Source organism: Zonotrichia leucophrys, chromosome 23, assembly GCF_028769735.1.
Source record: "Zonotrichia leucophrys gambelii isolate GWCS_2022_RI chromosome 23, RI_Zleu_2.0, whole genome shotgun sequence".
NCBI lineage: Eukaryota > Metazoa > Chordata > Aves > Passeriformes > Passerellidae > Zonotrichia > Zonotrichia leucophrys.
The window spans coordinates 2,327,832-2,346,148 of NC_088192.1; the positions used below are offsets into that span (position 1 = coordinate 2,327,832).

General features: G+C 46.9%; 1 protein-coding gene across 2 annotated transcripts in view; it reads right to left on the reverse strand.

The window, feature by feature from the left end:
- NFYC (nuclear transcription factor Y subunit gamma) overlaps window positions 1-18,317 on the reverse strand; it is a 76,219-nt gene that overhangs the window by 26,785 nt on the left and 31,117 nt on the right. Inside the window, exons 1-2 of one of the 2 annotated variants that reach the window (XM_064731442.1) lie at window positions 8,910-9,041; window positions 2,165-2,300 (exon numbers count right to left, since the gene is read on the reverse strand). The exons of the other annotated variant lie outside the window; for it this stretch is intronic. Coding sequence (XP_064587512.1) covers window positions 2,165-2,292 — 128 coding nt within the window. The 5' untranslated portion in view covers window positions 2,293-2,300; window positions 8,910-9,041. Of the gene's footprint in view, window positions 1-2,164; window positions 2,301-8,909; window positions 9,042-18,317 lie in introns of those variants that run through there. 2 annotated transcript variants of the gene reach the window in all.

Below are 18,317 nucleotides of genomic sequence, written 5' to 3' on the forward strand. Positions count from 1 at the left end.
GATTTTTGGAGATTCCTGGCTGAGGGATTATTCCTCACTTCCTAACCCCCCTTATCCCATAAAAACTCCCAATTTCCCAGATCCCAGAGCAGCAAGGTTCAGGCTGAACTTTGACAGGAATTTTCCCTGTTTTTTTCTGGGAATATCCCAACCCTGGGGATCCTCATGGTTCCATTTTAATTCCCAATTCCTGTCCTGATGATCTTTTCCAAGCTAAACCATTCCATGATTTATGACTATACCACAATTCCATCTCCATTTTTTGGAGATTCCTGGATTATTCCTCACTTCCTAAACCATTTTATCCCATAAAAACTCCCAATTTCCCAGATCCCAGAGCAGGAAGCTGAGCTTTGACAGGAATTTTCCCATTTTTTCTGGGAATATCCCAACCCTGGGGATCCTCATGGTTCTATATTAATTCCCAAGGAACAGGGGGAAAATCCTGATGATATTTTCCAGGCTAAACCATTCCATGATTTTATTTGCTACAATTCCATCTCCATTGTTTTGGGTTTTTTTGGAGATTCCTGGCTGAGGGATTATTCCTCACTTCCTAAACCCCCTTATCCCATAAAAACTCCCAATTTCCCAGATCCCAGAGCAGGAAACTGGGAATTTTCCCATTTTTTCTGGGAATATCCCAATCCTGGGATATTCATGGCTCTATTTTAATTCCCAATTCCTGTGCCCCAGGAACAGGGGGAAAATCCTGATGATCTTTTCCAAACTGAACCATTCCATCATTTATGACTCTGCCACAATTCCATCTCCATCTTTTGGAGATTCCTGGATTATTCCTCACTTCCTAAACCCCCTTATCCCATAAAAACTCCCAATTTCCCAGATCCCAGAGCAGGAAACTGGGAATTTTCCCTGTTTTTTTCTGGGAATATCCCAACCCTGGGATATTCATGGTTCTATTTTAATTCCCAATTCCTGTGCCCAAGAAACAGGGATAACCCTGACAATCTTCTCCAAGCTAAACCATTCCATGATTTATGACTATACCACAATTCCATCTCCATTTTTTTGGGTTTTTTTGGAGATTCCTGGCTGAGGGATTATTCCTCACTTCCTAAACCCCCTTATCCCATAAAAACTCCCAATTTCCCAGATCCCAGAGCAGGAAACTGGGAATTTTCCCATTTTTTCTGGGAATATCCCAATCCTGGGGATCCTCATGATTCTATATTAATTCCCAAGGAACAAGTAAAATCCTGATGATCTTTTCCAAACTGAACCATTCCATCATTTATGACTCTGCCACAATTCCATCTCCATCTTTTGGAGATTCCTGGATTATTCCTCATTTCCTAAACCACCTTATCCCATAGAAATTCCCAATTTCCCAGATCCCAGAGCAGCAAGGTTCAGGCTGAACTTTGACAGGAATTTTCCCTGTTTTTCCTGGGAATATCCCAATCCTGGGGATGCTCATGGTTCTATTTTAACTCCCAAGGAACAGAGAAAATCCTGATGGTATTTTCCAAACTGAACCATTCCATGATTTTATGACTCTGCCACAATTCCATTTCTATCCCCCCTGGCTGATTATTCCTCATTTCCTAAACCATTTTATCCCATAAAAACTCCCAATTTCCCAGATCCCAGAGCAGGAAACTGGGAATTTTCCCATTTTTTTCTGGGAATATCCCAATCCTGGGGATCCTCATGGTTCCATTTTAATTCCCAAGGAACAGGGAAAATCCTGATGATCTTTTCCAGGCTAAACCATTCCATGATTTTATTTGCTACAATTCCATCTCCATTTTTTGGAGATTCCTGGATTATTCCTCACTTCCTAAACCCCCTTATCCCATAAAAACTCCCAATTTCCCAGATCCCAGAGCAGGAAGGTTCAGGCTGAACTTTAACAGGAATTTTCTCATTTTTTCTGGGAATATCCCAACCCTGGGGATGCTCCTGGTTCTATTTTAATTCCCAATTCCTGTCCTGATGATCTTTTCCAGGCTAAACCATTCCATGATTTTATTTGCTACAATTTGCTACAATTCCATCTCCATTTTTTTGATTTTTGGAGATTCCTGGCTGAGGGATTATTCCTCACTTCCTAAACCCCCTTATCCCATAAAAACTCCCAATTTCCCAGATCCCAGAGCAGGAAGCTGAGCTTTGACAGGAATTTTTCCCATTTTTCCTGGGAATATCCCAGCCCTGGGCGCTCACCACGGTCAGGTTCCGGATCTCCTCCATCACCCGTGGCCAGAAGCTCTGCAGGCTCTGCTGGGCATCGCTGCTCCCCGTGCCAAAGCCACCATCCGTGGACATGCTGCCACCTGGAGAGGAAAAAACAGGGAAAAACCATAAAAAACAGGGAATAAACAGGAGGAGAACACCCAGGAGTGGTTTCAAAGTGATTGGGAAGAAATTCCTTCCTGTAAAGGGTGGGATGGATTTCCCACAGAGGTTGTGGGAAATGCTTGGAAGTGTCCAAGGCCAGGTTGGAGCCATGGATCCATGGATTGATCCATTCCTTCATCCATCCATGGGTCTGTCCGTCCATCCATGGGTCTGTCCATCCATCCATGGGTCTGTCCGTCCATCCATGGGTCTGTCCATCCATCCATGGACTCATCCACTCCTTCATCCATCCATGGACTCATCCATTCCTTCATCCATCCATGGGTCTGTCCATCCATCCATCCATGGGTCTGTCCATCCCTCCATGGACTCATCCATCCATCTGTCCATCTCTCCAAGGATCCATCCATCCAAGGATCCATCCATCTTTCCATGGATCCATCCATTCCTTCATCCATCCATGGACTCATCCATTCCTTCATCCATCCATGGGTCTGTCCATCCATCCATGGGTCTGTCCATCCATCCATGGGTCTGTCCATCCATCCATGGGTCTGTCCATCCATCCATGGGTCTGTCCATCCATCCATGGATCTGTCCATCCATCCATGGACTCATCCATTCCTTCATCCATCCATGGGTCTGTCCATCCATCCATGGGTCTGTCCATCCATCCATGGGTCTGTCCATCCATCCATGGGTCTGTCCATCCATCCATCTGTCCATCTCTCCAAGGATCCATCCATTCCTTTGTCCATCCATCCATGGATCCATCCATCTTTCCATGGATCCATCCATTCCTTCATCCATCCATGGATCTGTCCATCCATCCATCTCTCCATGGATCCATCCATCCATCCATGGATCCCTCCATGGGTTCATCCATTCCTTTGTCCGTCCATCCATCCATGGGTCTGTCCATCCCTCCATGGACTCATCCATTCCTTCATCCATCCATGGGTCTGTCCATCCATCCATGGGTCTGTCCATCCCTTCATGGACTCATCCATTCCTTCATCCATCCATGGATCCCTGCATGGATCAATCTATGGATCCATCCTTCCTTCTATTTCTTCATCCATGCATCAATCTGTCCATCCATCCATAGATACCTCTATGGATTTATCCATCCCTTTGTCCATCCATCCATCCATGGGTCTGTCCATCCATCCATGGATTTATCCATCCCTTTGTCCATCCATCCATCCATGGATTTGTCCATCCATCCATGGGTCTGTCCATCCCTTCATGGACTCATCCATTCCTTCATCCATCCATGGATCTGTCCATCCATCCATGGATCTGTCCATCCATCCATGGACTCATCCATTCCTTCATCCATCCATCTTTTCATCCATGGATCCTTGCATGGATTGATCTATGGATACATCCATCTCTTTGTCCATCCATCCATCCATGGATCTGTCCATCTCTCCATGGATTCATCCATTCCTTCATCCATCCATGGATCTGTCCATCCATCCATCTGTCCATCTCTCCAAGGATCCATCCATTCCTTTGTCCATCCATCCATGGATCCATCCATTCCTTCATCCATGGATTGATCTATGGATCCATCCATCCTTCCTTCTATCTCTTCATCCAGTCATGGATCTGTCCATCCATCCATCCATGGATCCCTCCATGGATTCATCCATTCCTCCATCTCATCCATCCATCTCATCATCCACCCCATACCTCATCATCCTCCATCATCCTCACATCCATTCATCCTCCATCATCCATCCATCATCCATCATCATCCATCATCCATCAATCATCCATCCATCATCCATCATCCATTCATCATCCATCTCATCCATCCATCCATCATTCCATCATCCATCCATCATCCATCCATACCATCCATCATCCATCCATCATCATCATCTTCCATCCTCATCATCCATCCATCCATCATCCTCCATCATCATCCATCATCCATCATCCATCCATCCATCCATCATCCACATCCATCATCCATCCATCATCCATCATCATCCATCCATCCATCATCCATCACCATTCCATCCATCATCCATCATCATCCAATCCATCCATCATCCATCATCCATCCATCATCTCATCCATCCATCCATCCATCATCCATCCATCCACATCCATCCATCATCCATCCATCATCCACTCCATCCATCCATCCATCCATCCATCATCATCCATCCATCATCCATCCATCATCCATCTCATCATCATCCATCCATCATCCTCCATATCCATCCAATCACATCCACTCCATCCATCTCATCCATCCATCACTCCATCTCATCCATCATCCATCCTCATCCATCATCCATCCACTCTCATCCATCATCATCCATCCATCATCATCCATCCATCCATCATCCTCCATCCATCCATTCCATCTCATCATCCATCCATCCATCCATCATACCATCTCATCCATCCATCCATCACCATCCATCATCCTCCATCCATCCATCCATCCATCCATCATCCTTCCATCCATCCATCCATCCATCCATCCATCCATCATCCATCATCCATCCATCATCCATCCATCCATCCATCCATCCATCCATCCATCCATCACCCATCATCATCCATCCATCCCCCATCCATCCATCCATCATCCATCCATCATCCATCCATCATCCATCCATCCATCCATCCATCCATCCATCCATCCATCCATCCATCATCCATCCATCATCCATCCATCCATCCATCCATCCATCCATCCATCATCCATCCATCCATCCATCCATCATCCATCCATCCATCCATCCATCATCCATCCATCCATCGTCTATCCATCCATCCATCCATCATCCATCCATCCATCCATCCATCATCCATCCATCCATCCATCTCCATCCATCATCCATCCATCCATCCATCCATCATCCATCCATCCATCATCCATCCATCATCCATCCATCATCCATCCATCCATCCATCATCCATCCATCCCTCCATCCACCCACCCATCATCCATCCATCATCCGTCCATCATCCATCCATCCATCATCCATCCATCATCCCTCCATCCATCCATCCATCCATCATCCATCCATCCATCATCCATCCATCCATGCTGTTTAAGAGCAAAGCAGCCGCTCCAACCCCAAATTCTGCTGCCAAACAGGAAAAAGATCCCAGGAATGGCTGGAGCTCCTGAAGGAAAAAAACCCTTTCCCCAAAAACCAGCAGGAAATGATGGAAAGCTCTCCAAGGAAATGGGAACATTCCCAAAGCTGCAGAGCTCCAGGAAAGTCTGGACACCACTCTGGGGGTGCCAGGGTCTGGATGATCCTTGAGGAACCTCCCAGGATATTCCAGCTGAGCTGAACCACCCAAAATCCAGGCTGGGAGAATCCCAATGAGGAGATCCATGGACACAGCTCTGAAGGAAAAAAATCCTTCCCAAAAACCAGCAGGAAATGATGGAAAAGCTTTCCAAGGAAATGGGAACATTCCCAAGGCTGCCAGAGCTCCAGGAATGGTTGGACATCACTTTGGTGATGTTCAGGGTCTGGATGATCCTTGAGGAACCTCCCAGGATATTCCAGCTGGGCTGAACCACCCAAAATCCAGGCTGGGAGAATCCCAATGAGGAGATCCATGGACTGGATGTCACTGGCCATTCAGTGAGGGCAATGGCACAAATTTTAAATTTCATTTAATTTAAACGTGATTTTAAATTTTTACCAAGTTCCCCCTGTGTAAGGAGCAAAGCAAATCCTAAATTTCCAATATTTGGAATATTCCAAAGGATTTGCAGACAGGGAATGTCACTGCCCATCCCATGAGGGCAGTAGCACAAATTTTAGTTTTTTTTAATTTAATTCAATTTTATATCTGATTTTAAATTTTTGTTAAGTTCACCCTGTGTAAGTAGCAAACAAATCTAAAATTTTCAAATATTTGGAAAATTATCCAAATATTCCAAAGGATTTGCAGACAGGGAATGTCATTGCCCATCCAGTGAGGGCATTAAAAAATTATTAAAAATTAAAAAATAATTTTTTTTAAATTTAATTCAATTTTAAATGTGATTTTAAATTTTTGTCAAGTTCCCCATGTGTAAGTAGCAAACAAATCTAAAATTTTCAAATATTTGGAAAATTATCCAAATATTCCAAAGGATTTGCAGACAGGGAATGTCATTGCCCACCGAGGGCAGTGGCACAAATTTTAAATTTTTTAAATTTAATTTCATTTAAAATGTGATTTTAAATTTTTACCAAGTTCTCCCTGTGTAAGAAGCCAAGCAAATCCTAAATTCCCAATATTTGGAAATTTATCCTGCTCTGATTTGAGAAAAAATAGAAAATCCAAGAAAATCCCTTCAACTTTTGGGAATAACTCCTAAAAAAATCTCATTTTTTAACTCTCAGGATGCTTTGAGATGTCCTGAAATTTGTTCTTGTTGTGGTTTTTAACCCTCTGAAATAAAAATTAAATTATTCTTGATCAAAATTAAAAAGTTCCAGATTAAAATTTGAGGAGGAATTAAAAATTGAAATTTATAGGTAAAGCAAAGTGCTGGGAAATGAAGGTGGGAAATTAAATTTATAGAGAATAAAACTAAAAAAAAATCGAATTTATATAGAGAATAATGGTTTAAAAAATTAAACTCTTAGAGAATTAAATTTTAAAATCAAAATTCTAGAGAATAAAGGTAAAAAAATCCAACTTATAGGGGATAAAATCCAAATTATAGGGGATATAAAATTAAAAAATCAAATTATAGGGAATAAAGCTAAAAAATCTAACTCATAGGGAATAAAACTAAAATAAAATCAAGCCCATAGAGAATAAAATTTAAAAATCAAACTTTGAGAGAATAAAGTTAATAAAGTCAAATTATAGGGGTTAAAATTAAAAAATCAAATTCATAGGGAATAAAACTAAAAGAATCAAATTAATAGGGAGAATAAAAGGAGAAAATCAAACTCTTAGAGAATAAAATTAAAATATTAAATTTCTAGAGAATTAAGTTAATAAATCCAACTTATAGGGGATAAAATGAAAAAATCAAACTCATGTAGAGAATAAAGTTAAAAATCCAATTTATAGGGGAAATTTTATTATAAAACTAAAAAATCCAAACTCACTCCTTAAAATGGAGTGGAAGCTGGAAAAAAATAAAAAAAACCTGAAATAATAATAAAAAATAATTAATAAATAAATTATTTATTTGTTAATAAATCCATTTCCAGATTTCTTGCTGCTCTTGACCTAAAAAGATCAAGCAGAACTGATTATTCCTGAAAGATAAAAGCAGCAAAATATTCCAAATTTTGGGTGGAATTAAGATTTCTGTAAGATTTTAATTGGAATTTTTTTATTCTGTAGGTTGCTGAATACACTGCCAACACTTAAAACACTGGATAAATCCTAATTTCTAGGGAAATTAATTATTCTAGGGGAAAAAAGAAATGATTTTTAAGGGAATAAATTGAATTTTTGCTTCAAGATGCTGACAATGACCTTCATGCTCACAGGGAATTCTCCAATCCCGGCCCACAGGCGGCTCCAGAAGTTCCTCCAACATTCCCTAAATTATTAAAATCTGATTTTTTTGGGGATATTTCTCCTCTTATTCATTTTTTTATTGAAATTGTGATAATGTTAAGTAATAAATCTCCCGAGATGAGGAGATGGCAGCGTTAATTTGGAATTAAAGCCCAAATTAAACCCAGCCAAGGCTGACAGGAGGCAAAGCTCAGCCTCAAGGCCCTGCACCCTCATCCTAAAACCCTTCCATGAAGTTTTAGCAATTAATTATTATTAATTACCAAAACCAGCGCTTTTAACTTCAAGAAGAGTGGGAAAAAAATGTGATTTTTCAGATTTTTCACCCTAGGAAAAGCAGCAACACCCACAGAGCGCTCCCAAACCCAACTTTAATCCAAGCCGGGACTATCCCCATGTCCTTGATGCCCTCGGCTCCGTTTTTTTTTTTTTTCCCTTCTTCTTTTATTTATTTTTTTTTTAATTTTTTTTTTTTTTCGGTCCAAAGTGCCGCAAACAAACTTTGTCCTTCAGAGTGCCGGCTCGCAGCGCTGGCATTTCAAGGTCACTCGTGCAGGCCCCGCTCCAAGTTGGGGCTGAGCCGGGGCCGCCAGCGGAGCGAGCCCAGCCCGGAGCTCACCGGGACCACGGAACCCCTCAGATCCACCAAGCCCCGCTCTCCCCGTGACCTTCGGTACCGATTTCCCCCATTAAAACGACAACAAAGAGGCGCCAGCACCGCTGAGGGGTTCGGGGGTGCCGCGGCTCCGCTGTCGCCCCCCCGGCCCCGCGGGGTGATGGCGGCCGGGCCAAGGGCACCGCGGAGCCCCCGCCGAGCTCGGGGCACCCCCGCTGCTTTGTCCGCCCCCTCCTCAGCAATGCCCTCACGGTGTTACCGGCGATGTGGAAGGCTCGGTGCGGAGCGCTGAGGGTTGAACCGCTGAGGGTTGAACCACGTCCCGCCGCGCCCCCCCCCCCGCCATCCCGCACCGGCACGCACGAGCATCCCCCGCTGCCGCGGCCTGGCCCCGGCGCACGGGCCGCCCTCCCCCGCCGCCACCGTAGCGGCGGCGCCCAGGACTCACCGCCGGCCGTGCCCGCGGCCGGGGGTTCCCCGCCACGGCTTTGTCTTTGAGTGACCCCGGGAGCCGCCGGGGCCCCCCCGGGCCGGGCCGTGCCCGCGGCCCCTTTAACGGCGGCGGCCCCGCGCGCCCCGCTGCGCGCGCCCGGCCCGCCCCGCGCCCTCGCCCATTGGCTGCGCGCGCCGCGCTCGAGTTCTCCCATTGGCTGCGCGCCCCACGGTCGAGCTCTCCCATTGGTCGGCGCCGAGGCGCAGCCTCGCCGGCCGCTTCCTGCTTTAAAGTTACCTTGAGCGGCGGCCGCAGGGGTCAGGCAAGCCCCGCCCCTCAGCCCCGCCCCGATTGGCCGCCTCGCCTCCTATTCAAAAGCCTGAGGAGGCGAGAGGGAACGGCCGCTGATTGGGCGGCGCGCCTGTCAATCACGGCGGTTCCCGCCACACCTTCCCGGCGGGGCGCGGGGCCACACGTGCTCCGACCCCGAATTCCTGAAATTTTGGGAATTTTGGAGACGAACCAGCCCAAAAATCCCTCCCAAGGAGGAGCAGGTGACACTGGGACAGCTCCAGGTGGCCTTGGGATGTCCCCAGAGGGAGCTCTGCCACCCCCGTGGGATGTTGTTCTTCCTCGGGGTGAGGAGGAACTCGCTGTGGTTTATTCTGAATTAATCTGTGGGTTATTGTGTTAATTTATGAATTTATGGCCGCTGCTTCTCGTCCTCACCGTGATCAGAGCCTGGCTCCATCCTCTGCCACCATTTGGCAGATATTATATTAATTATATTATATTATATTATATTATATTATATTATATTATATTATATTATATTATATTATATTATATTATATTATATTATATTATATTATATTATATTGCATTACATTACATTACATTATAGTATATTTATCCCCTGATATTATATATATTATAATATTATACATTACATATTAATATAATATCTATTATATTATATTATATTATATTATATTATATTATATTATATTATATTATATTATATTATATTATATTATTTTTATATACTCCCTGATATATTCCATTCTATTGTCTCCCCTGATATTATATATATTATATATTGTATAATATATATTATATAATATATAATATATAATATATAATATATAATATATAATATATAATATATAATATATAATATATAATATATAATTTATATTATATATTATATTATGAGATACCTCTAGATGCAAAAATCCCAATTTTATCAACATCACCACCATGGCTTTCGAGCTCTAATTCCAAACTATAATTCTATAATTTCCTGCTGACAGGATTATCCAAGGAGAAAAATATTGGGAAGCACAGCCAAGCCCTGCAGATTAAATCACTCTGACTCTGATAACGAGGAGAGATTAATTTAAAAATAAATCTTCCTGATGATTTGAGGGAATAGAATTGGTTAAAAATAAAATAAATACACTGTGTTCTCTTCCTGTGGCATTCCTGAGATAAAAACAGCCTGGAAGCTGTGGAATTCTGACTATTGGAGTTATGTGAGGTACTTTGGGTGGAATGAAAAACAAATGCAGCACCTTTCCTGCAGAACAGAGGAATGTCTGGCTAAAATTGTGGAATTCTGATTTCCCAAACAAATTCCCCTGGGCCCTGGCACATCCCAAGGGTCCTAAAGCTGCTCCCAGGGTGTTAATAATTCCTTGTGGTAATAAAAACCCCAAATTCATTTTGGGAAGCTCTACAATAAAAGGTTTATTTGTGGGGGAAAAAAACCCAAATTAATTTTGGGAAGTTCTACAATAAAGAGTTTATTTGTGGGGGAAAAAAACCCAATTAATTTTGGGAAGTTCTGCAGTAAAGGGTTTATTTGTGGGGGAAAAAAAACAGTAAAGGGTTTATTTATGGGGGAAATAAAAACCCCAAATAAATTTTAGGAACCCTACAGTAACAGATTTATTTATGGGGGATAAAAACCCTAAATGAATTTTGGGAGGTCATACAGTAATGGGTTTATTTATGGGGAAGTTAAAAACCCCAAATTAATTTTGGGAACCCTACAGTAACAGATTTATTTGTGGGGAGATAAAAACTCCAAATAAATTATGCAGTAATGGGTTTATTTGTAGGGGGATAAAAACCCCAATTAATTTTAGGAAGACCTACAGTTAACAGATTTATTTGTGGGGAGATAAAAACCCCAAATTAATGATAGGAAGTTCTGCAGTAATGGGTTTATTTGTGGGGGATAAAAACCTCAAATTAATTTTGGGAGGCTCTACACTAAAGGGTCTATTTGTGCAGGGTAAAAACCCTAAATTAATTTTGGGAACCCTACAGTAACAGGTTTATTTTTGGGGGATAAAAACTCCAAATTAATTTTGGAAGTCCCCACAGTAACAGGTTTATTTGTGGGGGATAAACTCCCCAAATTAATTTTGGGAGTCCCTACATTAAAGGGTTTATTTGAGAAAAAAAAAATAAAAAACACTAAATTAATTTGGGAAGGCTAAAGGGTTTATTTCAATCATTGCAGCTGTTGCTGTGAAATCTCAGAGGGTTTGGATTCAATTTGGGAAGGAATTTTTTTCCTGGGAGGGGCTGGGATGGAATTCCCAGAGAAATTGGGGTGCCCTGGATCCCTGGCAGTGCCCAAGGCCAGGCTGGCACAACCTGGGACAGTGGAAGGTCCCTCCCAACTCCAACTATTCCATGAATTACAGAAAAAAAATCTGGAAAAAAAAGGGGAGAAAGGAATTTTCAGCCCCCTGGAGCTCTCTGAGGCACTTCCAGGAATTCCTGGGATCCTGTCCCTGCTGTCACCACAATGCCCAAGAGCACGAGGACAAACAGACCCAGCAGGAACAGCCCAGTCCAAAACCAAAATCTCATTTTACTTAAAACCTAAAGGAAAAGCCCTGGATGTTGGCAAGGAAGTTTGATGGTTTGGTTTGTAGGGCTGGAGGAAAAGCTCATGGGATTTGAATTGTCCATGTTCAGATAGCAATGGAGACAGGGAGGATTTATTCCCAAATTCATGGAAAATATTCCACTCACCAAAATAATCACTCAGAAAAATCACTGAGTGCCACTCCCTGCCAGGGCAGGGACATCTTCCATTGTCCCAGGTTGTTCCAACCTGGCCTTGGACACTTCCAGGGATGCAGGAGCAGCCACAGCTTCTGTGGGAAAGCCATTCCAGCCCCTCCAACCCTCACAGCCAAGAATTTCTTCTTAAATTCAAATCTAAACCTGAACATCCGAGCTCCTCTCTACCTCAGCCACGTCAGGATCCCCCTTGGAACCACAGAACCAGGAACGCTTCGGGTGAAAGAGACCTCAAAACTCATCAGCTTTAAAGCCAAAGGCTCAAGGCTTTATCCACCTGCGTTTAGAGCCTTCTAGGGAGCACACCCGTGTGGCGGCCCGGTAAATCCCACCGGGAAAACACCGGGAGGCCTCCTCGCTCTGTTCTGCCCGCCGGCTGTGAGGCAGCGCGTTTCCCGGACACTGCCAGCCCTGAATCCCGGTTGTCAGGCCGGGAATCCCGGGCACTGCCAGCCCTGAATCTCGGCTCTCAAGCCGGGAATCCCGGGCACTGCCAGCCCTGAATCTCGGCTCTCAAACCGGGGGTCCCGGGCACTGCCAGCCCCGAATCTCGGCTCTCAAACCGGGGGTCCCGGGCACTGCCAGCCCCGAATCTCGGCTCTCAAACCGGGGGTCCCGGGCACTGCCACCCCCGAATCTCGGCTCTCAAACCGGGGGGTTCCCGAGCACTGCCAGCCCCGAATCCGGCTCTCAAACCGGGTGGGATCCGGGGGGGCACTGCCACGACCCGCATGTCGGCTCTCAAACCGGGGGTCCCGGGCACTGCCAGCCCAGAATCTCGGCTCTCAAACCGGGGGTCCCGGGCACTGCCAGCCCCGAATCCCGGCTCTCAAGCTGGCGGTTCCGGGCTCCGCCATTCCCGGGCCGGGCCTGGCCGCCCCCCCACCCCGCGCCCGCGCGGGACAACGGTCCGCTCGCTGTCCTCTCCCCGGTCCGCACCCCGCCAGCCAATCAGCGCCCACCTCCCCGCGCCCGCCTCCCCCTCGCGGGCCAATCAGCGCGCGCGCCGCGGCCCAGCCAATCGCAGTGCGGCCGTTGCTGAGGGGGGGCCGCAAGGACCCCTCGGGCCGCCCCCGCCCCGCGCCCCCTCACGGGCCGCCGCCGCCGCCTCCCCCCCGCCGCGCTCCCCGCGTACTCACCGGGGCGGCCGGCGCCGCGACCTCCACCTGCTCCGCCCGCTGCCCGCGCTGCCTCCGGCGCGGCCGGCGGGAGGCGGGGGGGGAAAAGGGGGGGCGGCCGGAGCGGAGTGAGCGCCGAGCGGCCGAGAAACAAGATGGCGGCAGGGCCGTGAGGCGGCGGGGCGGAGGCTCCGCCCTTTTTTGTCGTTCCCCCCCTCTCCCGTCCCTTCCCCTCCCCGGGCTGGGCCGCGGAGGCGCGCGCGGGCGCGTGACCCGGAGGGGATCTCGCGAGATTTGCGATTTTGGGCGGGAGTGGGCGGGGGGACCGTGAGGGACCGGGGCAAACCGGGAGGGACATGGACAGAAACAGGGACAAACTGTGAGGGACAGGGACAAACCTTAGGATCGGAGGACGGGACGAACTTGAGGACGGGCAACCGGAGGGACAGGGACAGAACAGGACAATGTGAGGGACAGGGACAAACTGTGAGGGACAGGGACAAACCTAGGGATCGTGAGGACGGGACGAACTGAGGGACCAGGGCAAACCGGGAGGGACAGGGACAGAAACAGGGACAACGTGAGGGACAGGAAACCGCAGAGACAGGAGACCTGAGGGACGTGAGGGCGGGATAAACCTGAGGGACCGGGACAAACCGAGAGGGACAGAGACAAACCTGAGGGACCGGGAGGGACAGGAACAGGGACAAACTGAGGGACGGGGGCAAACCTGAGGGACCAGGAGGGACGGGGACAAACTGAAGGACAGTGACAAACTTGATGGACCGTGAGGGACAGGGACAAACGATGAGAGACCAGGACAAACCGTGAGGGACCGGGACAAACCGTGAGGGACCGGGACAAACGTGGAGGCATCTCAGGACCGACAGTCCCCTGAGGGGCAGCCAAACTCTTGTTCTGTCAAAGATCAGCCCTGTCCTAAATCCCCACCTGTCCAGCTTTAGGCCTCGTATTTAGTCTTCCAATGTTTTTCCTGCTTTATTTTTAAAAAAAGCAGGGATGCTGTGATGTTTTCCAAGCTTGTTTGCTTCTCTGTCAAGTATCCTAATAAATTGTGTGGTAAATCAACTTGTTAAAGATGTTGGATAAAAATGCTTTAGGTGTGTGAGTTGCAATGAACTTTCTTTCACACCAGGATTTGGCATTTTCTGGGAATTTTTTTTAAATAGGAGTTCGTTTGAAATGGAATTTAAATATATCCAGTGTTCTTGAGTTGACTCATTCTCAGCGTCCCATTATGTAGCTTAAGTATATCTGCCCACAAAAGAAGAAAAAGAACTATTTTACATATCTGGGAGACCACAGAGTTCTGATTGTTCACACTGTGGGAGAAAAATATTCCTGAAATCGACTTAAATAGATAAAGGAATTAGAGATGCTTTTTCTATCGAAGTGGAGACTCGAGGAATCTGATAATCAGGAAAAAAACCCAAAAGCAGCACCAAAGGGAGGGGAAGAAAAGGCTGCCTTGATGTTCCCCTGAAATTCTTTAGTTCTGGAATGAGATCCAATGGGATAATGAGGAAAATTAGTGAGGGGATTTATATTTTCCTTTTAAGCTTTTCCTGGAAGCCACAGAGAGCTGGAGCTTCTGCCTCATTCCCAGCCCCTCATTTGGGAATTGCCATTTCCTTTCCTGCAGGGATCCCATCCCAAAGATCCTCCAGGATCCCTTTCCCTGGGGCAGTTTCATCCTGTGGATCCTCACAATTCCAGGGAGGAACCCAAGGAATTTAATCCCAAATATATATATTCCATAATATAATATATATATATATATATATATATATATATATATATATATATATATATATATGTGTGTGTAGTCTCTGAAATCTCTGGAATTCTGCTTTAATAGATTAATTGAGTCAATTAATAGACCAATAAAGTAATTTTTTGCATTTCCAACAGAATTTTTTTTGCTTTTCTGCACATCCATTTAGCAGCAACTCCACCAGGGTATCCCTGGCAGTGCAATCCCAGGGATCATCCAGGGACATTCCAGTGAATCCAGATTTTCTGCTGCCATCCTGGAGCTGCTTCAAGCCAAAGTCTGTGCCCTGCTCCTGCCAGTTCTCCCAATTCCCAAATTTCCTGGCTCCAGGACACACTCAGAGGTGATTCATGCTTGCCTCAGGATTTTCCCCATTAAAAAATTCCACTTTTCTTTAGGAGTGACTCCATCTTTTTTTGCCTCCTCATTGTCCTTCTGGTGGCCCAATTTGCAGCCTGGCCAAGTTTCTTTTTTTAAACAGCATTTTTAATGTCATTGTTCAAGTTATAAAAATAAAATCCCTTTGAAATATTGGTTGGGATGAGAAAGGAAAGTCAGATCCCACGGGGCTGCTGCACTTCCAGTCACCCTTCCCAAAATTGCTGGCTGGGTCTGCCCTGCTAAAGGACAAAATCCCATTCCCTGCAAGCACAGGGATTTGGGATTTGTGGGTTTTTGTGGAAGAACTGGAGGAAATGGGACAAATTCCTGTGTCCTCTGTGGGCTGGGAGCTCTGTGCTGGCACTGGGGTGGGAAATGGCTCACAGTGAAATTCCTGCAGTTTTATTGGAACTCTTGAGGCTGAGGGCACTTGCAAGGCAGCCAAGAGAAATAAAAGTCGGGATCATGGAGTGGTTTGGGTTGGAAGGACATTCAGGATCATCCAATCCCACCTCCTTCCCACTATCCCAGGCTGCTCCAGCCTGGAATTGAACCTTTCCCAGGATGGGGCAGTTTCCCTGAAAATCCTTAAATCTGCTCCACTTTGGGGTTGTTTTTTTTTGAATTCCCGAATTTTTGAGCCATTTCCTTCTGATCCATCCCCACAATTCCCTGGGAAAAGCCTCATTTATTAATTAATTACAGGCCCAGCTGTCAGAGCACCCAGCTCGCATCCAGCCCCTCACCAGGGATTTCTGGACAATCCCCCCTTTGCTCCTCCTCCTGTTCTTCCTCCTCCTCCTCCTCCTCCTCTTTGTGCGGCTCCGTTTCCTCCCCACCTGCTCCCTTTCCCAGCAGCAATGGATCCATTGTCTGGAGCTGCTCTGCTTTTCCCACAGGGATTGCAGCTCCACAGAGCTCCCTGTCAGCCTGCCCGGAACGTGCAGCAGCCAAAGAAAACAAGAACCAGGGAGGAAAAAAATAAAGGAGAAAGTGATTTTGCACGAATTTAGTGGCGCTTTGATGAGTTTGGACTCATCCAGCACCTTCCAGCTGCTCATCCCATCCCTCCAACACTTCCCACTGCACCCCAGAGTGGGTTTGGGAGCTGTGGGTTTGTTTGGGATGGAGGAAAATCAGCTGAGAGCAGCTTGGCCCTTCCCAGCTCAGCCCCCGCCATCCCCCGGGATTCCCGTTCCAGCAGCACTCTGGATTTATCCCAAACAAGCACAAATCCACAGGCACGGGAAAACCTGCAGAGAAAATATTCCTGGATGTGGACACGCTGCTTTATGGATCTGAAGGAAAAAGGAGCCATTTAGGGCCAGGATTTGGGGCCTGCTCCTTTGTGTCACCTCCCACCTGGTGCCTGTCCTAGCTGGGATGATCCATATCATATTTAAGGATATTTAAGGATATTTAGGAATATATTTGTGCCTGGACACTGATTTTTAACCCTGCTTTGAAATGAAACCCCTGGGAAGATAATTTGAGCTATGGGTGTTGCCAGAAGATCCCTTGGGAGCCCAAAATTCCTGAGGGATGATCCAGGGTCCAGATCCCTTTTGTGCTCAGGTTTGAATCTGTGTCCTGGGAAATTTTACCTTTATTGCTCCAGATGGGAATTCCCAAAGGAATCCTGCTCTCCCTCATTCTCCCAGCCCTCATTTCCTAAGGAAGAGCTGATAGGAATCAGGAAAACCCCCCAAAACTTTAGGATCAGCACTGGGAGCTGAGATGCTCACCCTGGTGCTGACTGCGAGGCCTCATTCCCAATATTCCCCCTTTGCTGGGGAGAGGATTTCCCAGGAGAGCACCCAGTTCAACCCCCTGGCTGTCCCAGTATCCAACTGGTGAGCACTGGTGACCTGATTGCTCCTGCCAGGAGATTTTCCAGGTCTCCACACGGCTCCTGCTGCTGCCAGAAGTGGGACACGGCCTCCAGCAGGGAAGGAGCTGACCCAGCTGCAGAATTCATCCCACTGGGCACTTCCAGAGGGGCCAGGGCTCATCCCACAGCCAGGGCCGGGTTATTCCCCCTTGGGATTCCCAATCCTGCCCTAAACCAGCCCCTTTCCATAACCTTTCCCCAGCTGCAGCTTCTCCTTCTCTAAATGCACTGCAGGACCTCCAGAGCATCCTCAGAGCCTCCAGAGCAGCTCCAGGATCCTTTTGGGAAATCTCAGTCCTCTGGAGAGCTCCAGGAACCTTCTGGGAAATCCCAAAATCTCCTGGGGAGCCCCAGAAGAGCTCCAGAACCCTTCTGGGAAGGCTCGGTTTTCTGGAAAACTCCAGGGACCTACTGGGATGTCCCAAAATCTCCTGGGGAGCCCTGGGATGCCCCAGAACAGCTCCAGGAACCTCCTGGGAAATCCCAAAATCTCCTGAGGAGCCCCAGAAGAGCTCCAGAACCCTTCTGGGAAGGCTCGGTTTTCTGGAAAACTCCAGGAACCTACTGGGATGTCCCAAAATCTCCTGGGGAGCCCCAGAACAGCTCCAGGACCCTCCTGGGAAGGCTCAGTCTTTTGGAAAGCTCCAGGACAGTCTTGGCAATCCCCAGCACCTTCCTGGGAAACCTCAGGATACCCCAGGACAGCTCCAGGATCCTTTTGGGAAATCTGAGTCCTCTGGAAAGCTCCAGGACCCTCCTGGGAAGCCCCAGGATACCCCAGGACAGCTCCAAGACTCTCCAGAGCAGCTCCAGGACCCTTCTGGGCAGCTCCAGAATTCTCTGGAAACCTCAGGATGCTCCAGGACAGCTCCAGGATCCTTCTGGGAAATCTCAGTCCTCTGGAAAGCTCCAGGACAGCCTTGGCAATCCCCAGGACCCTCCTGGGAAGCCCCAGGATACCCCAGGACAGCTCCAGGATCCTTTTGGGAAATCTGAGTCCTCTGGAAAGCTCCAGGACCCTCCTGGGAAGCCCCAGGATACCCCAGGACAGCTCCAAGACTCTCCAGAGCAGCTCCAGGACCCTCCTGGGCAGCTCCAGAATTCCCTGGGCATCCTCAGGATGCTCCAGGACAGCT